This window comes from Pseudophryne corroboree, chromosome 4 (assembly GCF_028390025.1).
Source record: "Pseudophryne corroboree isolate aPseCor3 chromosome 4, aPseCor3.hap2, whole genome shotgun sequence".
In the NCBI taxonomy this organism is placed as follows: domain Eukaryota; kingdom Metazoa; phylum Chordata; class Amphibia; order Anura; family Myobatrachidae; genus Pseudophryne; species Pseudophryne corroboree.
In genome coordinates, this window is record NC_086447.1 from 151289669 (window position 1) to 151316421 (window position 26753).

The 26753-nt window shown below is 49.5% G+C and overlaps 2 protein-coding genes across 3 annotated transcripts in view; one reads left to right on the plus strand and one right to left on the minus strand.

The window, feature by feature from the left end:
• Nucleotides 1-23857, minus strand: part of ACP1 (acid phosphatase 1) — a 107816-nt gene extending 83959 nt beyond the window's left edge. The window contains exon 1 of one of the 2 annotated variants that reach the window (XM_063915501.1): nucleotides 23657-23857. In XM_063915501.1, coding sequence (XP_063771571.1) covers nucleotides 23657-23699 — 43 coding nt within the window. In that variant the 5' untranslated portion in view covers nucleotides 23700-23857. The remainder of the gene's footprint in view (nucleotides 1-23656) is intronic. The other variant, XM_063915500.1, reaches the window with a different exon arrangement.
• A 10-nt stretch (nucleotides 23858-23867) lies between these two features.
• SH3YL1 (SH3 and SYLF domain containing 1) overlaps nucleotides 23868-26753 on the plus strand; it is a 297391-nt gene continuing 294505 nt past the window's right edge. Inside the window, exon 1 of the mRNA XM_063915498.1 lies at nucleotides 23868-24031. Coding sequence (XP_063771568.1) covers nucleotide 24031 — 1 coding nt within the window. The 5' untranslated portion in view covers nucleotides 23868-24030. The remainder of the gene's footprint in view (nucleotides 24032-26753) is intronic.

Sequence of the window (26753 nt, forward strand, 5' to 3'; positions counted from 1 at the left end):
GCACTAACAGCGCCATTTTCTCCACAGAACGCTGCAGAGAAGCTGGCTCCCCGGACTCTCCCCTGCTGAACTCGGTGACAGAGGGCTGAAAAGAGGGGCGGGGGGGGGGGGGGCATGTTTAAGGCGCAGTGAGTGTATAACATTGATTATATATATATATATATATATATATATAAAAAGCACTATCTGGGTTATTACAGTGTCAGTGTTTGGCGCTGGGTGTGTGCTGGCATACTCTCTCTCTGTCTCCCCAAAGGGCCTTGTTGGGGAATTGTCCCCTTATAGATATATCCCTGTGTGTGTGGGGGTGTCGGTACGTGCGTGTCGGCATGTCTGAAGCGGAAGGCTCGTCCAAGGAGGAGGCGGAGCAGATGTGTGGTGTGTCTCAGTCGGCAACGCCGACTCATGATTGGATGAACATGTGGCATATGTTAAATGTGAATGTGGCCTCATTACATAAAAGACTGGACAAAGCAGAGTCCAGGGAGAAAGCAGGGAGTCAATCCACGGATTGGACTGGGTCACAGGGCCCTTCTGGGTCTCAAAAACGTCCCTTATCCCAAATAGTGGACACTGGTACCGACACGGATTCCGACTCCAGTGTCGACTACGATGATGCAAAATGACACCCAAGGGTGGCAAAAAGTATTCAGTGTATGATTATTGCAATAAAAGATGTTTTGCATATCACTGATGACCCCTCTGTCCCTGATACGAGGGTGCGCATGTATAAGGAAAATAAACCTAAGGTAACCTTTCCCCCATCTCATGAGCTTAACGAGTTATTTGAAAAAGCTTGGGAAACTCCTGATAAAAAACTGCAGATTCCCAAAAGGGTTCTTATGGCGTATCCTTTCCCTGCACAGGACAGGGTACGTTGGGAATCCTCTCCCAGGGTGGACAAGGCTTTAACGCGCCTGTCCACGAAGGTGGCGCTGCCATCTCCAGACATGGCAGCCCTCAAGGATCCTGCTGATCGCAGACAGGAGACTACTTTAAAGTCTATTTATGCGCATACGGGTGCTTTGCTCAGACCGGCAATAGCATCGGCATGGGTATGTAGCGCAGTTGCAGCATGGACAGATACCTTGTCAGCTGACCTTGATACCCTAGACAGGGATACCATTTTATTAACCTTAGCCCACATTAAAGACGCAGTCTTATATATGAGGGACGCTCAAAGAGACGTTGGGCTGCTAGGTTCCAGAGCCAATGCCATGGCTATTTCTGCGAGACGAGCTCTATGGACCCGCCAATGGACGGGTGATGCAGACTCGAAGAAGCATATGGAGGTTTTACCTTACAAGGGTGATGTGTTGTTTGGGGAGGGGCTTGCGGACCTGGTTGCCACAGCTACCGCGGTAAATCTACCTTTTTACCTTTTGTTCCCCAACAGCAAAAGAAAACTCCACAGTATCAGATGCAGTCCTTTCGGTCGCATAAGTCCAGAAGAGGTCGGGGCTCCTCCTTCCTTGCCAGAGGTAAGGGTAGAGGAAAGAGAACACAGCTTCGGCTAGTTCCCAGGAGCAGAAGTCCTCCCCGGCTTCTGCAAAATCCACCGCATGACGCTGGGGCTTCCCTAAGGGAGTCCGCACCAGTGGGGGCGCACCTTCGACTTTTCAGCCAGATCTGGATTCTTTCAGACGTGGATCCTTGGGTGATAGAAATTGTTTCCCAAGGCTACAAGCTGGAATTCGAAGAGGTGCCCCCTCGACGATTTTTCAAGTAGGCCTTGCCAACTTCACCCCCGGAGAGGGAAGTTGTGTTGGCTGCAATTCAAAAGCTGTGTCAACAGCAAGTGATAGTCAAGGTTCCCCTGGTCCAACAGGGAAAAGGGTATTATTCAACCCTGTTTGTGGTCCCGAAGCCGGATGGTTCGGTCAGACCCATTTTAAATCTAAAATCCCTAAACCTGTAATTGAAAAAGTTCAAATTCAAGATGGAATCGCTCCGAGCTGTAATATCCAGCCTGGAAGGGGGGAATTTGATGGTGTCACTGGACATAAAGGATGCATACCTTCATGTCCCCATATACCCCCCTCATCAGGAGTACCTGAGATTCGCTGTACAGGACTGTCATTACCAGTTTCAGACGTTGCCGTTTGGGCTTTCCACGGCCCGAGGATTTTCACCAAGGTATTGGCAGAGTTGATGGTGCTCCTGTGCAGACAGGGAGTCACAATTATCCCATACTTGGACGCTCTCCTGATAAAGGCGAGATCGAGAGACCAGTTGCTGAAGAGCGCATCGCTCTCCCTAAAAGTGCTGCAACAGCACGGTAGGATTCTGAATCTGCCAAAGTCACAATTGGTTCCAACGACTCGGCTATCATTCCTAGGCATGATTCTGGATACGGAAAAACAAAAGAGGGTTTTTCTCCCATTGGAAAAAGCCCAGGACCTCCAGAACATGGTCAGACACCTGCTAAAACCAAAAAGTGTCTGTTCATCACTGCACTCGAGTTCTGGGAAAAATGGTGGCAGCCTACGAGGCCATCCCCTTCGGCAGGTTCCATGCGAGGACATTTCAGTGGGACCTTCTGGACAAGTGGTCCGGGTCCCACCTACAAATACATCAGAAAATAACCCTGTCCCCCAGGGCCAGGGTATCTCTCCTGTGGTGGCTGCAGAGTGCTCACCTTCTAGAGGGTCGTAGGTTCGGCATTCAAGACTGGGTTCTGGTGACCACGGACGCGAGCCTCCGAGAATGGGGAGCAGTCACACAAGGAAGAAATTTTCAGGGACTATGGTCAAGCCAGGAGGGCTTGTCTACACATCAACTTACTGGAATTGAGGGCCATATACAACGGCCTACGACAAGCGGAGAATCTTCTTCGCGACCTACCGGTTCTGATTCAATCAGACAACGTCACAGCCGTGGCTCATGTAAACCGCCAAGGCGGGACAAGGAGCAGAGTGGCGATGGCGGAAGCCACCAGGATTCTTCGCTGGGCGGAAAATCACGTAAGCACTCTGTCAGCTGTCTTCATTCCGGGAGTGGACAACTGGGAAGCAGACTTCCTCAGCAGACACGATCTCCATCCAGGAGAGTGGGGACTTCATCAAGAAGTTTTTGCAGAGATAACAAGTCTTTGGGGAATTCCTTAAATAGACATGATGGCGTCACGCCTCAACAAGAAGCTTCGGAGGTATTGTGCCAGGTCACGGGACCCTCAGGCAGTAGCGGTGGACGCCCTGGTAACACCATGGGTGTTTCAGTCGGTCTATGTGTTCCCTCCTCTTCCTCTCATCTCAAAAATATTGAGAATCATAAGACGAAAAAGAGTGCAGACAAAACTCATTGTTCCAGATTGGCCTCGAAGGGCCTGGTACTCAGAAGTTCAGGAAATGCTCACAGAAGATCCGTGGCCTCTCAGGGAGGACCTGTTACAGCAGGGGCCCTGCGTGTTCCAAGACTTACCGCAGCTACGTTTGACGGCATGGCGGTTGAACACCGAATCCTAGCTGGGAAAGGTATTCCGGAGGAAGTCATCCCTACTCTGATAAAGGCTAGGAAGGAGGTGACAGCAAAACATTATCACCGTATCTGGAGGAAGTATGTATCTTGGTGTGAAGCCAAGAATGCTCCTACGGAAGCTTTTCATCTGGGCCGTTTTCCCCACTTTCTACAGACAGGAGTGGATATGGGCCTGAAGTTAGGGCCGAAATCTGTACCTTAATGAAGCCTATCTATATTCTTCCAGAAGGAATTGGCTTCTCTCCCAGAAGTCCAGACGTTTGTGAAGGGAGTGCTGCCCCCAGTGGCACCATGGGACCTTAACGTGGTGTTAAGTTTCCTAAAATCTCACTGGTTTGAACCTCTTCAAACGGTTGAATTAAAATTTCTCACGTGGAAGGTGGTCATGTTATTGGCCTTGGCATCTGCAAGGCGGGTGTCCGAATTGGCGGCCTTGTCCCACAAGAGCCCCTATTTGATTTTCCATGTGGATAGAGCGGAGTTGAGGACTCGTCCTCAATTTTTGCCTAAGGTGGTTTATTCATTTCATATGAACCAACCTATTGTGGTGCCTGTGGCTACGGGGAACTTGGAGGACTCCAAGTCCCTGGATGTAGTCAGGGCCTTAAAAATGTATGTAGCCAGGACGGCTAGGGTAAGGAAAATAGAGGCTCTGTTTGTCCTGTATGCAGCCAACAAAGTTGGCGCTCCGGCTTCTAAGCAGACTATTGCTCGCTGGATCTGTAACACGATTCAGCAGGCTCATTCTACGGCTGGATTGCCGTTACCAAATTCGGTAAAGGCCCATTCCACTAGGAAGGTGGGCTCTTCTTGGGCGGCTGCCCGAGGCGTCTCGGCATTACAGCTTTGCCGAGCAGCTACTTGGTCGGGTACAAACACTTTTGCAAAATTCTACAAGTTTGATACCCTGGCTGATGAGGACCTTGCGTTTGCTCAGTCGGTGCTGCAGAGTCATCCGCACTCTCCCGCCCGGTTTGGAGCTTTGGTATAAACCCCATGGACCTTACGGAGTCCCCAGCATCCTCTAGGACGTAAGAGAAAACAATAGGTTGGTTCATATGAAAAGATAAGACCACCTTAGGAAGGAACTGAGGACGAGTCCTCAATTCCGCCCTATCCACATGAAAAACCAGATAGGGGCTTTTATGTGACAAAGCCGCTAGTTCCGAAACTCGCCTTGCTGAAGCTAAGGCTAACAACATGACCACCTTCCAAGTGAGGTACTTCAACTCCACCGTGTTGAGAGGTTCAAACCAATGTGACTTAAGGAAACTTAACACCACATTAAGGTCCCAAGGCGCCACCGGAGGCACAAACGGGGACCGAATATGCAGTACTCCCTTTACAAAAGTCTGTACTTCAGGAAGAGAAGCCAATTCTTTTTGAAAGAAAATGGACAAGGCTGAAATTTGAACCCTTATGGACCCTAATTTTAGGCCCAAATTCACTCCAGTCTGAAGGAAGTGAAGGAGACGGCCCAAATGGAATTCCCCTGTAGGATAATTCCTGGCCTCACACCAAGAAACATATTTTCTCCATATGCGGTGATAATGTTTCGATGTCACGTCCTTCCTAGCCTTTATTAGCGTAGGAATGACCTCATCCGGAATACCTTTTTCCGTTAGGATCCGGCGTTCAACCGCCATGCCGTCAAACGCAGCAAGTCTTGGAACAGACACAGCCCCTGCTGTAACAGGTCCTGTCTGAGAGGCAGAGGCCATGGGTCCTCTGAGATCATTTCTTGTAGTTCTGGGTACCAAGTTCTTCTTGGCCAATCCGGAACGATGAGTATAGTTCTTACTCCTCTCTTTCTTACTATTCTCAGTACCTTGGGTATGAGAGGAAGAGGAGGGAACACATAAACCCACTGGTACACCCACGGTGTCACTAGTGCGTCCACAGCTATCGCCTGAGGGTCCCTTGACCTGGCGCAATATTTTTTTAGCTTTTTGTTGAGGCGGGACGCCATCATGTCCACCTGTGGCCGTTCCCAACGGTTCACAATCTGCGTGAAGACTTCTGGATGAAGTCCCCACTCTCCCGGGTGGAGGTCGTGCCTGCTGAGGAAGTCTGCTTCCCAGTTGTCCACTCCCGGAATGAACACTGCTGACAGTGCTAGCACGTGATTTTCCGCCCATCGGAGAATCCTTGTGGCTTCTGCCATCGCCATCCTGCTTCTTGTGCCGCCCTGGCGGTTTACATGGGCGACCGCCGTGATATTGGCTGATTGAATCAGCACTGGTTGGTTTTGAAGCAGGGGCTCTGCTTGACTCAGGGCGTTGTAAATGGCCCTTAGTTCCAGTATATTTATATGTAGGGAAGTCTCCTGACTTGACCACTGTCCTTGGAAGTTCCTTCCGTGAGTGACTGCCCCCCATCCTCGGAGGCTTGCGTCCGTGGTCACCAGGATCCAGTCCTGTATGCCGAATCTGCGGCCCTCGAGAAGATGAGCACTCTGCAGCCACCACAGCAGAGACACCCTGGCCCTGGGGGACAGGGTGATCAACCAATGCATCTGAAGATGCGATCCGGACCATTTGTCTAACAGATCCCACTGAAAGATCCTTGCATGGAACCTGCCGAAGGGAATTGCTTGGTAAGAAGCCACCATCTTTCCCAGGACTCGCGTGCAGTGATGCACCGACACCTGTTTTGGTTTCAGGAGGTCCCTGACCAGAGATGACAATTCCTGGGCCTTCTCCACCGGGAGAAACACCTTCTTCTGTTCTGTGTCCAGAATCATGCCCAGGAAGAGCAGACGCGTCGCAGGAATCAGCTGCGACTTTGGGATATTCAGAATCCAGCCGTGCTGTAGCAAATCTTCCCGAGAGAGTGCTACGCTGACTAACAACTGCTCTCTGGACCTCGCCTTTATAAGGAGATCTTCCAAGTACGGGATAATTATAACTCCCTTTTTCCGAAGGAGTATCATCATTTCGGCCATTACCTTGGTAAATACTCTCGGTGCCGTGGACAGACCGAACGGCAACGTCTGGAATTGGTAATGACAATCCTGTACCACAAACCTGAGGTACTCCTGGTGAGGTGGGTAGACGGGGACATGCAAGTAAGCATCCTTGATGTCCAGCGACACCATAAAATCCCCCTCTTCCAGGCTTGCAATAACCGCCCTGAGCGATTCCATTTTGAACTTCCTTATATAAAAGTGTTCAAGGATTTTAAATTCAGAATGGGTCTCACCGAACCGTCTGGTTTCGGTACCACAAACATTGTGGAATAGTAACCCCGTCCCTGTTGAAGGAGGGGAACCTTGATTATCACCTGCTGGAGGTACAGCTTGTGAATTGCCGCCAGTACCACCTCCCTTTCCCTGGGAGCAGCTGGCAAGGCTGATTTGAGGTAACGGCGAGGGGGAGTCGCCTCGAACGCCAGCTTGTATCCCTGAGATACAATTTGAACCGCCCAGAGATCCACTTGGGAGCGAACCCACTGGTTGCTGAAGTTTCGGAGACGCGCCCCCACCGCACCCGGCTCCGCCTGTGGAGCCCCAGCGTCATGCGGTGGACTTAGAGGAAGCGGGGGAGGATTTTTGTTCCTGGGAACTGGCTGCCTGGTGCAGCTTCTTTCCTCTACCCCTGCCTCTGGGCAGAAAGGATGCGCCTCTGATCCGCTTGCCTTTCTGAGGCCGAAAGGACTGTACATGATAATACGGTGCTTTCTTAGGCTGTGAGGGAACCTGAGGTAAAAAAGTTGACTTCCCGGCTGTTGCCGTGGATACGAGGTCCGAGAGACCGTCCCCAAACAATTCCTCACCCTTATAAGACAAAACCTCCATGTGTCTTTTAGAATCAGCATCACCTGTCCACTGCCGAGTCCATAATACTCTCCTGGCAGAAATGGACATTGCATTAATTCTAGATGCCAGCAGGCAAATGTCCCTCTGTGCATCCCGCATATATAAGACGACGTCTTTTATATGTTCTATGGTTAGCAAAATAGTATCCCTGTCGAGGGAATCAATGTTGTCGGACAGGGAATCAGACCATGCGGCTGCAGCACTACACATCCATGCTGAAGCAATAGCAGGTCTCAGTATAGTATCTGACTGTGTATACACAGACTTCAGGATAGCTTCCTGCTTTCTATCCGCAGGCTCCTTTAAGGCGGCCGTATCCTGAGACGGCAGTGCCACCTTTTTTGATAAGCGTGTGAGCGCCTTGTCCACCCTAGGGGATGTTTCCCAACGTAACCTGTCCATTGGCGGGAAAGGGTACGCCATCAGTAACCTCTTAGAAATCACTAGTTTCTTATCGGGGGAACTCCACGCTTCCTCACACAATTAATTTAATTCATCAGATGGGGGAAAAGTCACTGGCTGCTTTTTCTCCCCAAACATAATACCCTTCTTGGTGGTAACCTGGTTAATATCAGAAATGTGCAATACATTTTTCATTGCAGTAAACATGCATCGGATGGCTTTTGTAGATTGTGCATTTGTCTCATCCTCATATACACTGGAGTCAGACTCCGTGTCGACATCTGTGTCTGCCATCTGAGCTAGCGGGCGTTTATGAGCCCCTGATGGCCTCTGAGATGCCTGGGCAGGCGCGGGCTGAGATCCCGGCTGTCCCAAGGCTGCTGCGTCATCGAACCTTTTATGTAAGGAGTTAACACTGTCTGTTAAGACCTTCCACATATCCATCCAATCCGGTGTCGGCCTCGTCGGGGGCGACACCACACTTATCTGCCCTTGCTCCGCCTCCACGTAACCCTCCTCATCAAACATGTCGACACAGCCGTACCGACACACCGCACACACACAGGGAATGCTCAGACTGAGGACAGGACCCCACAAAGTCCTTTGGGGAGACAGAGAGAGTATGCCAGCACACACCACAGCGCTATGTAACACAGGGATTTACACTATACAGAGTGATTTTTCCCAATAGCTACTTATATCTTATTTGCGCCTAAATTTATGTGCCCCCCTCTCTTTTTTACCCTACTTGTACAGGATACTGCAGGGAAGAGCCTGGGGAGCGTCCTTCCAGCGGAGCGGTGAAGAGAAAATGGCGCTGGTGTGCTGAGGAAGAAGGCCCCGCCCCCTCAGCGGCGGGCTTCTCCCGCGTTTTGTATATCTTAATGGCGGGGGTTTTTGCACATATACAGTTTTCCAGACTGTATTATGTGCATAATGTGCCAAAAGGTAATCTTATTGCTGCCCAGGGCGCGCTCCCCCAGCGCCCTGCACCCTACAGTGACCGGAGTGTGTGGTGTGCAGTGGGAGCAATGGCGCACAGCTGCAGTGCTGTGCGCTACCTTAATGAAGACCGGAGTCTTCTGCCGCCGATTTTATCTCCTTCTTCTGTCTTCTGGCTCTGCAAGGGGGACGGCGGCGCGGCTCCGGGAACGGACGATCGAGGTCAGGCCCTGTGTTCGAACCCTCTGGAGCTAATGGTGTCCAGTAGCCTAAGAAGCACAAGCTAGCTGCAAGCAGGTAGGTTTGCTTCTCTCCTCTCAGTCCCACGAAGCAGTGAGTCTGTTGCCAGCAGATCTCACTGAAAATAAAAAAAACTAACAAATACTTTCTTTCTAGCAAGCTCAGGAGAGCCCACTAGGAGCACCCAGCTCTGGCCGGGCACAGATTCTAACTGAGGTCTGGAGGAGGGGCATAGAGGGAGGAGCCAGTGCACACCAGATAGTACCTAATCTTTCTTTTAGAGTGCCCAGTCTCCTGCGGAGCCCGTCTATCCCCCCCATGGTCCTTACGGAGTTCCCAGCATCCACTAGGACGTCAGAGAAAATAAGATTTTAAACCTACCGGTAAATCTTTTTCTCCTAGTCCGTAGAGGATGCTGGGCGCCCGTCCCAGTGCGGACTAAATCTGCAAGACTTGTATATAGTTGTTGCTTACATAAGGGTTATGTTACAGTTGGAATCGGTCTTTGACTGATGCTGTTTTTTGTTCATACTGTTAACTGGTTGCGTATTTTCCAGGTTATATGGTATGATTGGTGTGGGCTGGTATGAATCTTGCCCTTAGATTAACAAAATCCTTTCCTCATGTTGTCCATCTCCTCTGGGCACAGTTTCTCTAACTGAGGTCTGGAGGAGGGGCATAGAGGGAGGAGCCAGTGCACACCCATACTAAAAGTTCTTTTTAGTGCCCATGTCTCCTGCGGAGCCCGTCTATACCCCATGGTCCTTACGGAGTCCCCAGCATCCTCTACGGACTAGGAGAAAAAGATTTACCGGTAGGTTTAAAATCTTAATATTTTCAGTAGGTTTTACATTATTTCGGACAATATAAGTTTTAGATTCATCATATTGCTTGATTGGGGTGATTGCCAAAGCCCAGAGGTTCTCAAATGCAGCTCTCAAGGCACCCCAATGGTGCAGGTTTCAAGTAGATTCATGCTTAGCCACAGGTGACTTAATTAGCACCTCAGTCAATCTGATTTAACCATCTGTGCTGATCCACGGATATACCTAAAACCTGGACCATTGGGGGGCCTTGATGACTGCGTTTGAGAACCTCTGCCATGGCCAAAGGAATGCTTTCTATTAACAGTATGTTTTTAAAGATCAAGCAATTTATAGGAGTGTCATATAAACTCACATCACAATAGCAGATATAGTGCTCCTTTGTTATAATATCCACTTTATAAAAATCACCCTTCTCACCACCAGATATGTGTTACACTACAGGGCATATCCAATTAGGCGCGAGTTTTACCACTGTTTAACGATCAGAGCTATTCAATTATTTAGCCTTTTCCTCATGAGGTAAAACCTCTGGTTACGTGTGGTAACTCCATGATTGCATGTAAAATGCAGAATCTAATGGGTTTCCTTGTGCGTTAATTACGAGAAATGCATTTTCACCCGGACTCTTACAGCAGCTCCTGAGCCAGCAAAGAAAATCCACCTCTAATTGGTCAACACCGAAAATTAGCCACAGGGTTTCAGGATATATCCCTAAGCAGATGGATATATTACATATTAGCAGTATATGGGGGAGATGTATCAAGCCTTGGAGAGAGAGAGATACAGTAGAGAAGTTGCCCAAAGCAGCCAATCAGGATCTTGCAGTCATTTATCTAGCACAGTCTTTGAGATGACAGTAATAAGAAGACTGCTTGCTTTTTAGCCACTATTCCACTTTATACACCAACGAGTTTCAGAGCCTCTCTTTTCCTCAAGGCAGTGTCTTGGGGAAGGGAGAGGCTCCAAAACGCGATGAAAGCAAGTGGCAGGAGTGCTATCCTATCTGCACAAGCGGAAGGTGATCCAGAAGAAAGTGGGTAACTAGGTCGACAATGTCTAGGTCGACCACTATTGGTCGACAGGGTGTCTAGGTCGACATGTTCTAGGTCGACAGGTCAAAAGGTCGACATGAGTTTTTAAATAAGATTTTACTTACCGATAAATCTATTTCTCGGAGTCCGTAGTGGATGCTGGGACTCCGTCAGGACCATGGGGATTAGCGGCTCCGCAGGAGACAGGGCACAAAAATAAAAGCTTTAGGACTAGGTGGTGTGCACTGGCTCCTCCCCCTATGACCCTCCTCCAAGCCTCAGTTAGGATACTGTGCCCGGACGAGCATACACAATAAGGAAGGATTTTGAATCCCGGGTAAGACTCATACCAGCCACACCAATCACACCGTACAACCTGTGATCTGAACCCAGTTAACAGTATGACAAACGTAGGAGCCTCTGTACAGACGGCTCACAACAATAACAACCCGATTTTTTTGTAACAATAACTATGTACAAGTATTGCAGACAATCCGCACTTGGGATGGGCGCCCAGCATCCACTACGGACTACGAGAAATAGATTTATCGGTAAGTAAAATCTTATTTTCTCTGACGTCCTAGTGGATGCTGGGACTCCGTCAGGACCATGGGGATTATACCAAAGCTCCCAAACGGGCGGGAGAGTGCGGATGACTCTGCAGCACCGAATGAGAGAACTCCAGGTCCTCTTTGGCCAGGGTATCAAATTTGTAGAATTTTACAAACGTGTTCTCCCCCGACCACGTAGCTGCTCGGCAGAGTTGTAATGCCGAGACCCCTCGGGCAGCCGCCCAAGATGAGCCCACCTTCCTTGTGGAATGGGCCTTGATAGATTTAGGCTGTGGCAGGCCTGCCACAGAATGTGCAAGTTGAATTGTGCTACAAATCCAACGAGCAATCGTCTGCTTAGAAGCAGGAGCACCCAGCTTGTTGGGTGCATACAGTATAAACAGCGAGTCAGATTTTCTGACTCCAGCCGTCCTTGAAATATATATTTTCAATGCCCTGACAACGTCCAGCAACTTGGAATCCTCCAAATCGCTAGTAGCCGCAGGCACCACAATAGGCTGGTTCAGGTGAAACGCCGAAACCACCTTAGGCAGAAACTGAGGACGCGTCCGCAGTTCTGCCCTGTCCGAATGGAAAATCAGATATGGGCTTTTATACGATAAAGCCGCCAATTCTGACACTCTCCTGGCTGAAGCCAGGGCCAGTAGCATGGTTACTTTCCATGTAAGATATTTCAAATCCACCGATTTGAGTGGCTCAAACCAATGGGATTTGAGAAAATCCAAAACTACATTAAGATCCCACGGAGCCACTGGGGGCACAACCGGGGGCTGTATATGTAGTACTCCTTTTACAAAAGTCTGGACTTCAGGAACTGAAGCCAATTCTTTCTGGAAGAAAATCGACAGGGCCGAAATTTGAACCTTAATGGACCCTAAATTTGAGGCCCATAGACAATCCTGTTTGCAGGAAATGTAGGAATCGACCCAGTTGAAATTCCTCCGTCGGGGCCTTCCTGGCCTCACACCTCGCAACATATTTTCTCCAAATTCGGTGATAATGTTGTGCAGTCACCTCCTTCCTGGCTTTTACCAGGGTAGGGATGACCTCTTCCGGAATGCCTTTTTCCCTTAGAATTCGGCGTTCAACCGCCATGCCGTCAAACGCAGCCGCGGTAAGTCTTGGAATAGACACGGTCCCTGCTGAAGCAGGTCCCGTCTTAGAGGTAGAGGCCACGGATCTTCCGTGAGCATCTCCTGAAGTTCCGGGTACCAAGTTCTTCTTGGCCAATCCGGAGCCACGAGTATCGTTCTTACTCCCCTTTGCCGTATAATTCTCAGTACTTTTGGTATGAGAGGCAGAGGAGGAAACACATACACTGACTGGAACACCCACGGTGTTACCAAAGCGTCCACAGCTATTGCCTGAGGGTCTCTTGACCTGGCGCAATACCTGTCCAGTTTTTTGTTGAGGCGGGACGCCATCATATCCACCTTTGGTTTTTCCCAACGGTTCACAATCATGTGGAAGACTTCTGGATGAAGTCCCCACTCTCCCGGGTGTAGATCGTGTCTGCTGAGGAAGTCCGCTTCCCAGTTGTCCACTCCCGGAATGAACACTGCTGACAGTGCTATCACATGATCTTCCGCCCAGCGAAGAATCCTTGCACCTTCTGCCATTGCCCTCTTGCTTCTTGTGCCGCCCTGTCTGTTTACGTGGGCGACTGCCGTGATGTTGTCCGACTGGATCAACACCGGCTGACCCTGAAGCAGGGGTTTTGCCAGGCTTAGAGCATTGTAAATCGCTCTTATCTCCAGTATATTTATGTGAAGAGACATCTCCAGGCTTGACCACACTCCCTGGAAGTTTCTTCCCTGTGTGACCGCTCCCCAGCCTCTCAGACTGGCATCCGTGGTCACCAGGACCCAGTCCTGTATGCCGAATCTGCGGCCCTCTAACAGATGAGCACTCTGCAACCACCACAGAAGAGACACCCTTGTCCGTGGAGACAAAGTTATCCGCTGATGCATCTGCAGATGCGATCCGGACCAGTTGTCCAGCAGATCCCACTGAAAAGTTCGTGCGTGGAATCTGCCGAATGGAATCGCTTCGTAAGAAGCCACCATTTTCCCCAGGACTCTTGTGCATTGATGCACAGACACTTTTCCTGGTTTTAGGAGGTTCCTGACAAGTTCGGATAACTCCCTGGCATTCTCCTCCGGAAGAAACACCTTTTTCTGAACCGTGTCCAGAATCATTCCCAGGAACAGCAGACGTGTCGTCGGGGTCAATTGAGATTTTGGAAAATTCAGAATCCACCCGTGCTGTTGCAGCACTACTTGGGTTAGTGCTACTACGTCCTCCAGCTGTTCTCTGGACCTTGCCCTTATCAGGAGATCGTCCAAGTAAGGGATAATTAATACGCCTTTTCTTCACAGAAGAAACATCATTTCGGCCATTACCTTGGTAAAGACCCGAGGTGCCGTGGACAATCCAAACGGCAGCGTCTGAAACTGATAATGACAGTTTTGCACCACGAACCTGAGGTACCCTTGATGTGAAGGGCAAATTGGGACATGCAGGTAAGCATCCTTGATGTCCAGGGACACCATAAAGTCCCCTTCTTCCAGATTCGCTATCACTGCTCTGAGTGACTCCATCTTGAACTTGAATTTTTGTATGTACAGGTTCAAAGATTTCAGATTTAGAATAGGTCTTACCGAGCCGTCCGGCTTCGGTACCACAAATAGTGTGGAATAATACCCCTTTCCCTGTTGTAGGAGGGGTACCTTGACTATCACCTGCTGAGAATACAGCTTGTGAATGGCTTCCAATACCGTCGCCCTGTCTGAGGGAGACGTTGGCAGAGCAGACATTAGGAACCGGCGAGGGGGAGACTTCTCGAATTCCAACCTGTAACCCTGAGATACTACCTGCAGGATCCAGGGGTCCACCTGTGAGTGAGTCCACTGTGCGCTGAAATTCTTGAGTCGACCCCCCACCGCCCCTGAGTCCGCTTGTAAAGCCCCAACGTCATGCTGAGGGCTTTGCAGAAGCCGGGGAGGGCTTCTGCTCCTGGGAGGGAGCTGCTTGGTGCACTCTCTTACCCTTTCCTTTGCCTCGGGGCAGATATGACTGTCCTTTTGCCCGCTTGTTCTTATAGGAACGAAAGGACTGCGGCTGAAAAGACGGTGTCTTTTTCTGTTGGGAGGGGACCTGAGGTAAAAAGGTGGATTTCCCGGCTGTTGCCGTGGCCACCAAATCCGATAGACCGACCCCAAATAATTCCTCCCCTTTATACGGCAATACTTCCATATGCCGTTTTGGAATCCGCATCACCTGACCACTGTCGCGTCCATAAACTTCTTCTGGCAGATATGGACATCGCACTTACTCTCGATGCCAGAGTGCAAATATCCCTCTGAGCATCTCGCATATAAAGAAAAGCATCCTTTAATTGCTCTATAGTCAATAAAAATACTGTCCCTATCCAGGGTATCAATATTTTCAGTCAGGGAATCCGACCAAACCACCCCAGCACTGCACATCCATGCTGAGGCGATGACTGGTCGCAGTATAACACCAGTATGAGTGTATATACTTTTCAGGGTAGTTTCCAGCCTCCTATCAGCTGGATCCTTGAGGGCGGCCGTTTCAGGAGACGGTAACGCCACTTGTTTTGATAAGCGTGTGAGTGCCCTATCCACCCTAGGGGGTGTTTCCCAGCACGCCCTAACCTCTGGCGGGAAAGGATATAATGCCAATAACTTCTTTGAAATTAGCAGTTTTCTATCGGGGTTAACCCACGCTTCATCACACACTTCATTCAATTCCTCTGATTCAGGAAAAACTACAGGTAGTTTTTTCAGACCCCACATAATACCCCTTTTTGTGGTACTTGCAGTATCAGAGATATGCAAAGCCTCCTTCATTGCCGTGATCATATAACGTGTGGCCCTACTGGAAAATACGTTTGTTTCTTCACCGTCGACACTAGATTCGGTGTCCGTGTCTGGGTCTGTGTCGACCGACTGAGGTAAAGGGCGTTTTACAGCCCCTGACGGTGTCTGAGACGCCTGGACAGGTACTAACTGGTTTGCCGGCCGTCTCATGTCGTCAACTAATTTTTGTAACGTGCTGACATTATCACGTAATTCCATAAACAAAGCCATCCATTCCGGTGTCGACTCCCTAGGGGGTGACATCACCATTACCGGCAATTGCTCCGCCTCCACACCAACATCGTCCTCATACATGTCGACACACACGTACCGACACACAGCAGACACACAGGGAATGCTCTTATCGAAGACAGGACCCCACTAGCCCTTTGGGGAGACAGAGGGAGAGTTTGCCAGCACACACCCAAGCGCTATAAATATATAGGAACAACCCTACAGAAGTGTCGTTTCCTTTATAGCAGCTTAATATATCAATATCGCCAAAAAAGTGCCCCCCCTCTCTGTTTTTTTTACCCTGTTTCTGTAGTGCAGTGCAGGGGAGAGTCCTGGGAGCCTTCCTCGCAGCGGAGCTGTGCAGGAAAATGGCGCTGTGTGCTGAGGAGATAGGCCCCGCCCCCTATTTCGGCGGGCTCTTCTCCCGGTGTTTGTGAGACCTGGCAGGGGTTAAATACATCCATATAGCCCCAGGGGCTATATGTGATGTATTTTTAGCCAGAACAAGGTATTATCATTGCTGCCCAGGGCGCCCCCCCCCCAGCGCCCTGCACCCTCAGTGACCGCTGGTGTGAAGTGTGCTGACAACAATGGTGCACAGCTGCAGTGCTGTGCGCTACCTCATGAAGACTGAAAAGTCTTCTGCCGCCGGTTTCTGGACCTCTTCACTTTTCGGCATCTGCAAGGGGGTCGGCGGCGCGGCTCCGGGACCAGACTCCATGGCTGGGCCTGTGTTCGATCCCTCTGGAGCTAATGGTGTCCAGTAGCCTAAGAAGCCAATCCATCCTGCACGCAGGTGAGTTCACTTCTTCTCCCCTAAGTCCCTCGTTGCAGTGAGCCTGTTGCCAGCAGGACTCACTGAAAATAAAAAACCTAATAACTTTTTCTAAGCAGCTCTTTAGGAGAGCCACCTAGATTGCACCCTGCTCGGCCGGGCACAAAAACCTAACTGAGGCTTGGAGGAGGGTCATAGGGGGAGGAGCCAGTGCACACCACCTAGTCCTAAAGCTTTTATTTTTGTGCCCTGTCTCCTGCGGAGCCGCTAATCCCCATGGTCCTGACGGAGTCCCAGCATCCACTAGGACGTCAGAGAAATGTTATTTTGGTGTAGTTTTCTTCGTAGAGTGACCGGGAACCCCAATTAGTGCACCGCTTCGCTCGCCATGCTTCGGGCATGGTGCCTTCGCTTCGCTCGGCACAGATTACCGTTCCAATCGTAGTCCACGTGGATTGTTAAGTATGAAAAGGTTCAAAAAAAAGGAAAAAAAAATTGTGAAAAACTCATGTCGACCTTTTGACCTGTCGACCTAGAACATGTCGACCTAAAGACCCTGTTGACCTAGACACCCTGTCGACCAATAGTTGTCGACCTAGACATTGTCGACCTAGTTACTGTCGACTTTCAGTCCGGATCCCATGTGCAGCACATATGATCAGTTGATGCGACATGCGACCAGCAGGGACGCGCTTCACATCGTAATCGCACCCAAAACAAGCACGATGTACATGCCATGGGTCAAATGATCATCGATATTGTGTATTCATACAGAATATCGACCTAGTATATGGCCAGCATAACAAATAATAAGATTTTACTTACCGATAAATCTATTTCTCGTAGTCCGTAGTGGATGCTGGGGACTCCGTCAGGACCATGGGGAATAGCGGCTCCGCAGGAGACAGGGCACAAAAGTAAAAGCTTTAGGATCAGGTGGTGTGCACTGGCTCCTCCCCCTATGACCCTCCTCCAAGCCTCAGTTAGGATACTGTGCCCGGACGAGCGTACACAATAAGGAAGGATTTTGAATCCCGGGTAAGACTCATACCAGCCACACCAATCACACTGTACAACCTGTGATCTGAACCCAGTTAACAGTATGATAACAGAGGAGCCTCTGAAAAGATGGCTCACAACAACAATAACCCGATTTTTGTAACAATAACTATGTACAAGTATTGCAGACAATCCGCAATTGGGATGGGCGCCCAGCATCCACTACGGACTACGAGAAATAGATTTATCGGTAAGTAAAATCTTATTTTCTCTGACGTCCTAGTGGATGCTGGGGACTCCGTCAGGACCATGGGGATTATACCAAAGCTCCCAAACGGGCGGGAGAGTGCGGATGACTCTGCAGCAACGAATGAGAGAACTCCAGGCCCTCTTTAGCCAGGGTATCAAATTTGTAGAATTTTACAAACGTGTTCTCCCCCGACCACGTAGCTGCTCGGCAGAGTTGTAATGCCGAGACCCCTCGGGCAGCCGCCCAGGATGAGCCCACCTTCCTTGTGGAATGGGCCTTGACAGATTTAGGCTGTGGCAGGCCTGCCACAGAATGTGCAAGTTGAAATGTGCTACAAATCCAACGAGCAATCGTCTGCTTAGAAGCAAGAGCACCCAGTTTGTTGGGTGCATACAGGATAACAGCGAGTCAGTTTTCCTGACTCCAGCCGTCCTGGAAACCTATATTTTCAGGGCCCTGACAACATCTAGCAACTTGGAGTCCTCCAAGTCCCTAGTAGCCGCAGGTACCACAATAAGCTGGTTCAGGTGAAACGCTGACACCACCTTAGGAAGAAACTGGGGACGAGTCCGCAGCTCTGCCCTGTCCGAATGGACAATCAGATATGGCTTTTGTGAGACAAAGCCGCCAATTCTGACACTCGCCTGGCCGAGGCCAGGGCCAACAGCATGGTCACTTTTCATGTGAGATATTTCAAATCCACAGATTTGAGCGGTTTAAAATGTGATTTGAGGAATCCCAGAACTACGTTGAGATCCCACAGTGCCACTGGAGGCACAAAAAGGGGGTTGTATATGCAATACTCCCTTGACAAACTTCTGGACTTCAGGAACTGAAGCCAATTCTTTCTGGAAGAAAATTGACAGGGCCGAAATTTGAACCTTAATGGACCCCAATTTGAGGCCCATAGACACTCCTGTTTGCAGGAAATGCAGGAATCGACCGAGTTGAAATTTCTTCGTGGGGCCTTCCTGGCCTCACACCACGCAACATATTTTCGCCACATGTGGTGATAATGTTTTTCGGTCACCTCCTTCCTGGCTTTGACCAGGGTAGGAATGACCTCTTCCGGAATGCCTTTTTCCCTTAGGATCTGGCGTTCCACCGCCATGCCGTCAAACGCAGCCGCGGTAAGTCTTGGAACAGACCTGGTACTTGCTGAAGCAAGTCCCTTCTTAGCGGCAGAGGCCATGAGTCCTCTGTGAGCATTTCTTGAAGTTCCGGGTGCCACGTCCTTCTTGGCCAATCCGGAGCCACGAGTATAGTTCTTACTCCTCTACGTCTTATAATTCTCAGTACCTTGGTTATGAGAAGCAGAGGAGGGAACACATACACCGACTGGTACACCCACGGTGTTACCAGAACGTCCACAGATATTGCTTGAGGGTCTCTTGACCTGGCGCAATACCTGTCCAGTTTTTTGTTCAGGCGGGACGCCATCATGTCCACCTTTGGTCTTTCCCAACGGTTCACAATCATGTGGAATACTTCCCGATGAAGTCCCCACTCTCCCGGGTGGAGGTCGTGCCTGCTGAGGAAGTCTGCTTCCCAGTTGTCCACTCCCGGAATGAACACTGCTGACAGTGCTATCACATGATTTTTCGCCCAGCGAAGAATCCTTGCAGTTTCTGCCATTGCCCTCCTGCTTCTTGTGCCGCCCTGTCTGTTTACGTGGGCGACTGCCGTGATGTTGTCCCACTGGATCAATACCGGCTGACCTTGAAGCAGAGGTCTTGCTAAGCTTAGAACATTGTAAATTGCCCTTAGCTCCAGTATATTTATGTGGAGAGAAGTCTCCAGACTTGATCACACTCCCTGGAAATTTTTTCCCTGTGTGACTGCTCCCCAGCCTCTCAGGCTGGCATCCGTGGTCACCAGGACCCAGTCCTGAATGCCGAGTCTGCGGCCCTTTAGTAGATGAGCACTCTGCAGCCACCGCAGAAGAAACACCCTTGTCCTTGGAGACAGGGTTATCCGCTGATGCATCTGAAGATGCGATCCGGACCATTTTTCCAGCAGATCCCACTGAAAAGTTCTTGCGTGAAATCTATCGAATGGAATCGCTTCGTAAGAAGCCACCATTTTTCCCAGGACCCTTGTGCAATGATGCACTGACACTTTTCCTGGTTTTAGGAGGTTCCTGACTAGCTCGGATAACTCCCTGGCTTTCTTCTCCGGGAGAAACACCTTTTTCTGGACTGTGTCCAGAATCATCCCTAGGAACAGCAGACGTGTCGTCGGAAACAGCTGCGGTTTTGGAATATTTAGAATCCACCCGTGCTGTCGTAGAACTACTTGAGATAGTGCTACTCCGACCTCCAACTGTTCTCTGGACCTTGCCCCTATCAGGAGATCGTCCATTTTCTTTGAAGAAGAATAATTTCGGCCATTACCTTGGTAAGGACCCGGGGTGCCGTGGACAATCCAACCGGCAGCGTCTGAAACTGATAGTGACAGTTCTGTACCACGAACCTGAGGTACCCTTGGTGAGAAGGGCAAATTGGGACATGGAGGTAAGCATCCCTGATGTCCCGGGACACCATATAGTCCCCTTCTTCCTGGTTCGCTATCACTGCTCTGAGTGACTCCATCTTGATTTGAACCTTTGTATGTAAGTGTTCAACTATTTCAGATTTAGAATAGGTCTCACCGAGCCGTCTGGCTTCAGTACCACAATATAGTGTGGAATAATACCCCTTTCCTTGTTGTAGGAGGGGTACTTTGATTATCACCTGCTGGGAATACAGCTTGTGAATTGTTTCCACTACTGCCTCCCTGTCGGAGGGAGACGTTGGTAAAGCAGACTTCAGGAACCTGCGAGGGGGAGACGTCTCGAATTTCCAATCTGTACCCCTGGGATACTACTTGTAGGATCCAGGGGTCCACTTGCGAGTGAGCCCACTGCGTGCTGAAACTCTTGAGACGACCCCCCCCACCGCACCTGCGTCCGCTTGTACGGCCCCAGCGTCATGCTGAGGACTTGGCAGAAGCGGTGGAGGGCTTCTGTTTCTGGGAATGGGCTGCCTGCTGCAGTCTTCTTCCCTTTCCTCTATCCCATGGCAGATATGACTGGCCTTTTGCCCGCTTGCCCTTATGGGGACGAAAGGACTGAGGCTGAAAAGACGTTGTCTTTTTCTCCTTTATACGGCAATACTTCCATGTGCCGTTTGGAATCTGCATCACCTGACCACTGTCGTGTCCATAAACAACTTCTGGCAGATATGGACATCGCACTTACTCTTGATGCCAGAGTGCAAATATCCCTCTGTGCATCTCGCATATATAGAAATGCATCCTTTAAATGCTCTATAGTCAATAAAATACTGTCCCTGTCAAGGGTATCAATATTTTTCAGTCAGGGAATCCGACCAAGCCACCCCAGCGCTGCACATCCAGGCTGAGGCGATCGCTGGTCGCAGTATAACACCAGTATGTGTGTATATACTTTTTAGGATATTTTCCAGCCTCCTATCAGCTGGCTCCTTGAGGGCGGCCCTATCTGGAGACGGTACCGCCACTTGTTTTGATAAGCGTGTGAGCGCCTTATCCACCCTAAGGGGTGTTTCCCAACGCGCCCTAACTTCTGGCGGGAAAGGGTATACCGCCAATAATTTTCTATCGGGGGAAACCCACGCATCATCACACACTTCATTTAATTTATCTGATTCAGGAAAAACTACAGGTAGTTTTTTCACACTCCACATAATACCCTTTTTTGTGGTACTTGTAGTATCAGAAATATGTAACACCTCCTTCATTGCCCTTAACAAGTAACGTGTGGCCCTAAAGGAAAATACGTTTGTTTCTTCACCGTCGACACTGGAGTCAGTGTCCGTGTCTGTGTCTGTGTCGACCGACTGAGGTAAAAGGACGTTTTAACGCCCCTGACGGTGTTTGAGACGCCTGGACAGGTACTAATTGGTTTGCCGGCCGTCTCATGTCGTCAACCGACCTTGCAGCGTGTTGACATTATCACGTAATTCCTTAAATAAGCCATCCATTCCGGTGTCGACTCCCTAGAGAGTGACATCACCATTACAGGCAATTGCTCCGCCTCCTCACCAACATCGTCCTCATACATGTCGACACACACGTACCGACACACAGCACACACACAGGGAATGCTCTGATAGAGGACAGGACCCCACTAGCCCTTTGGGGAGACAGAGGGAGAGTTTGCCAGCACACACCAAAAACGCTATAATTATACAGGGACAACCTTTATATAAGTGTTTTTCCCTTATAGCATTTTAATATATATAGTCATATCGCCAAATAAGTGCCCCCCCTCTCTGTTTTAACCCTGTTTCTGTAGTGCAGTGCAGGGGAGAGCCTGGGAGCCTTCCCACCAGCATTTCTGTGAGGGAAAATGGCGCTGTGTGCTGAGGAGAATAGGCCCCGCCCCCTTTTCGGCGGGCTTCTTCTCCCGTTTTTCTGAGACCTGGCAGGGGTTAAATACATCCATATAGCCCCCAGGGGCTATATGTGATGTATTTTTAGCCAGAATAAGGTACTATCATTGCTGCCCAGGGCGCCCCCCCCCAGCGCCCTGCACCCTCAGTGACCGCTGCTATGAAGTGTGCTGACAACAATGGCGCACAGCACTGCAGCTGTGCGCCATTGTTGTCAGCACACTTCATAGCAGAAGACTGAAAAGTCTTCTGCCGCCGGTTTCTGGACCTCTTCACTTTTCGGCATCTGCAAGGGGGTCGGCGGCGCGGCTCCGGGACGAACCCCAGGGTGAGACCTGTGTTCCGACTCCCTCTGGAGCTAATGGTGTCCAGTAGCCTAAGAAGCCAATCCATCCTGCACGCAGGTGAGTTCACTTCTCTCCCCTAAGTCCCTCGATGCAGTGAGCCTGTTGCCAGCAGGACTCACTGAAAATAAAAAACCTAACAAAACTTTTACTCTAAGCAGCTCTTTAGGAGAGCCACCTAGATTGCACCCTTCTCGGCCGGGCACAAAAATCTAACTGAGGCTTGGAGGAGGGTCATAGGGGGAGGAGCCAGTGCACACCACCTGATCCTAAAGCTTTTACTTTTGTGCCCTGTCTCCTGCGGAGCCGCTATTCCCCATGGTCCTGACGGAGTCCCCAGCATCCACTAGGACGTCAGAGAAAATGTACTGTACAACCCAATGTAATATACAGTACTGTATAAGGGTATCAGAAGTCACTTTTTAGCCATGAACTTTGGTATGATCATGTGTAGTATTTGTATGAATGTAAGTACAGTATGTATGTATGGCATGTTATTTTAAAAATATAGGGGTCTATTTACTAAAGGGGGGTACACAGGTAGAGATGTGTGCCGAGCGATCTAGCACAGAATGCTCACCACACAGCGCGATGTGTGCTGAGCGAGGGGAAAGAACAAAACAAAACGCTCACTTCATCCAGCGGTGAAGTGAGCAATTTGACATGCATGCAGGCTGATCTAGTCAGCGATAGCGACGTGTAGGGCCGTGCATCGCTATCACTATGGGCTATACACACGGAGCGATGTGTGCTTAACTTCTAAGCAATCTAGTCAGATTGCTTAGAATTTAAACACACACCTCTACGTGTGTAACCCCCTTAAGCCTCGGATGAAGATAAAGGACCAACCAGCTCCTAACTGTCATGTTACAGGCTGTGTTTGAAAAATGAGTTAGGAGCTTGTTAGTTGGTACTTTATCTCGGCCCACTTTCTCTCTCTCCAAGGCTTAGTAAATAGACCCCATAGGACAGCATTGCAAGTCTCTGCTTTCTTCATTTTTATGATAAACAACAACAGTGTCATGCACAACAAACCAGTAGAGGTGCAGATCCACCCTGAGGAAGATGCTTAAGTGGCCACATTATATGGCACTACTGTGTATGTGGCCACATTATATGGCACTACTGTGTATGTGGCCACATTATATGGCACTACTGTGTATGTGGCCACATTATATGACAATATGACTAGCAAGACACCAGGGAGAGGAACAAAAATAATATCAATTAATACTTATCAAGCTACGACTATTGGTCACACACTGTGCAGACTATACAACTTCCCAGGTAAGAATGGTGACAATCCTCTCTATCCCTACAAGACACACAGGAGACCAGGTGGTCACAGTGCTAGCCAATGCTTGGGGAACTACAAGTCCCAGCGTGCCACAGCACCAGCCTTTGGCTGACGCGCCCGGGAAGCAGCTGAACCCCACCACATGCCAACACTTACCGAGACACACGAAGAGCACAGACTTGTTTCCGGAGGCCGCCATGTTCCGTATGGTCCTCACACGTCACGCAGCAGCAGAAGCAGCAGCAGCAGAGTGTCACTGTACGGCACTTAGGCGCCCGCCGCACTGCCTGTCAGCACTGTGCCGCCGTCACTGGGCGGCCCGTGGGTGTTAGAGCCGTCTCCTCCCCGCCCGCCTGTAGGAGGGCGTCATTAGATAACATGACATAACATATCGGCACGCTGGGTGAGAGGAGGGTGACAGGTGCAGCAAGCCCCGCCCCCCGCTCACCTGTGTGCTGCTCACCAGTCCCGGCCGGCGGGGACTGCAGACATCGCCGCTGCGGAAGGAGGAGGCGAGCTCGAGCGCCACAAGTGAGTAACACCTGCCGCCACACACCTGGCCTTATACCACTGCAATCACCACTGTGTGCAGGGAGGGCAAGGTGCCACACTGGGGATACATCAGGAATCCCTGCCAGGAGGATGGTGCAGGGAGAGACCTCCCCTTGGGTCAGTTTTCCTGCCTCGGTCCACCAGGCACCCTACAGTCCGGGTTTAAAGGATATCCATGCTTGAGAACAGGTGACTTCATTGGTACAGTACCTCAGTGAGCCAGATTATACCACCTGTGCTCATAGATGGATATCCTTAAAGCCTGTACTGTTATGATGCCAGGAGGACTGGGTTCATGAAACACTGCCATGGGTGATAAATCCCTGACATCCCAGGTGTCCATCACTTCATGACAGCCACAGGTTGTGTGCCATAGGAAACTGATGATTGCTGTGTAAGAGTGAGCTGCAGGTAGTCCTGGGTAACAGAACTCTACCCTGGGTCCAACCAAAATACCTCTCTCCAAGCAGTGCCCAATTTTTTGGAAACTCTGTCTTTCTCTGAGTCGTTCTCTTATTCCTCTTTTCAAATATGTGGAAACACCCTCTATTGAGAAGAGTAAGCTTTGTGTGTGTGCATACAACGCTGTGTCCTCCTGTGATCATTTTCCATGGAAGGCTTCCTATCTGCAAACGTAGGAATACGGGATTATTATTATTATTATTTTAAAGCAATGGACTTACACAGGGTTTGGTCATTCTGTCACTGATGTCTGTGTCATCAGATCGTTGATTGGACATTTATACCAGAATAGCAGTCGCAAGGGGATGTGGTTAATTACTGAATCCCCCAGTTGCATTAATTGTTTAACTGGCTGATGCATTTAAAACTTTCTATCCCAGAGTATTGGAAACTGGAGAACACATCCCTGGGAAGGATATTAGCAAAACAATGTTCATCGATGTCCCTTGTGTACTATACTGTAGGTGCGTTCTACTTAATCTAATCAAAACACAAACACTCTTCTTATACATTAACTTTGTGGCAATCAGTAGACTTTTTAAGTTGAGTGAATGTAAATAAAAGCTGCACAAGTTCATGATAAAAAGCGCATTACTGCACTCTATATATTTGGGCACACTGTCATTGCTAACATTGATTGGAGAATTCAAATCCCTGGAATCCATCTGGTTATACGCAGGGGCGGATTTAGGGTTGAAGGCGCCCCTAGGCACAATGGTAATGGCTGCTCTAATTAATTGGTTATAAGAATTCATTTGATGATAGACAATTTTTTTTAATAGATTAATAAAAAAAAAAAAGGCGCTATGACATATTTTTTTTTTTTTTTTTAAATACTGTATGCCTACATATTTACTTATACCACTTTCAGACTAGCAAACATTTCCCGGCTTATTGCACGTGAACGTGCATCAACTCGGGATTTTGCCTAGTCTGAAAGGGTCCTAAAGGAATATCCCGGGTCGAGTGTCCCGGCATTTCATCCCAGGTTGCGACCTGGGTTGAAGCCGGAATTGACCCGGGATGAGTGCAGTGTAAACGGGTAAGCTTGGTCAAGGCGACCCAGCTCCTGTTTTCTGCAGGTGCCGGGTCATCTCCAAGCGCCGCCTCCTGTAGCGTCAGTGGTGACGTCATCAACCCGGCAATATGCCGGGTTGGGCCGCACCTGGGGAGCACTGGTGTACACATTCCCGGGTGCGACATGGCTATGTAAGTTCAAACGGGGTATAAGTAGGACGGATTACAGGGGCAGTATGTGCATGTCCTACCTGTTTATACTCCATGCAAGATGGCATATGGTACAGTAATGTGGAAATATCTTACAGTTAATGGTACATTTCGGACTGACAGTACCAACAAAAGCATCCAAGTGCCACCCCCTAGGAACATGCCTCTCATGCCTAGTTGGAAATTTGCCACTGGTTATATGGTTGCACTTTGTTGAACAGGTGCTGTTGTTTGATACCACTGATACGGGTGGTCTTCAGTATGCCGGCGGTCGGGCTCCCGGCGACCAGCATACCGGCGCCGGGAGCCCAACAGCCGGCATACCGACACTTATTCTCCCTCGTGGGGGTCCACGACCCCCCTGGAGGGAGAATAAAATAGTGTGGCGTGCGTAGCGTGCCACCTTGCCCGCATGGGGCTCATTTGCGCTCGCCACACTGTCGGTAAGCCGGCGGTCGGGCTCCCGGCGCCGGTATGCTGGTAGCCGGGAGCCCGACCGCCGGCATATCGTAGTGAACCCACTGATACAGTGAGATTCTTTTTTTTTTTATTTTTTTTTTTAAGTGGCTTAAAGAAAATAGTTTGAAATCTCCGTGCAATGTTACCTGGAGGGTAAAATTTGATACTAATTAGACTAGATCCTAACTAGTATTACTACTTATTGTATATGCAAGTAAACATAATATCATTTATTTCTCTGGCTGGGTCCACAGGATTATCCACAGGATAACATTGGGATATTGTCGAGCGACAGCGAAAATGGCACCAACACGGTCACAAGCTTTCTGGCCTCCCAGGATGCATTGGGGCCTCCACTATATAGTCCCGCCCACTGATTCAGTCAGATCAGTTTTTTGCTTGGTGCGGCAGGAAGCCGCATGGTCACAGGGCTGCTGTGAAAGCAGCCTCAAGTTTTCATTACTTTATTTTTATAGACTTACTGTTTTTGTTTGAGCAACTTCTCTTAACAGCGTCTTAAACGTGTATTAGAAAGAGTCGCTCCAACAACTCC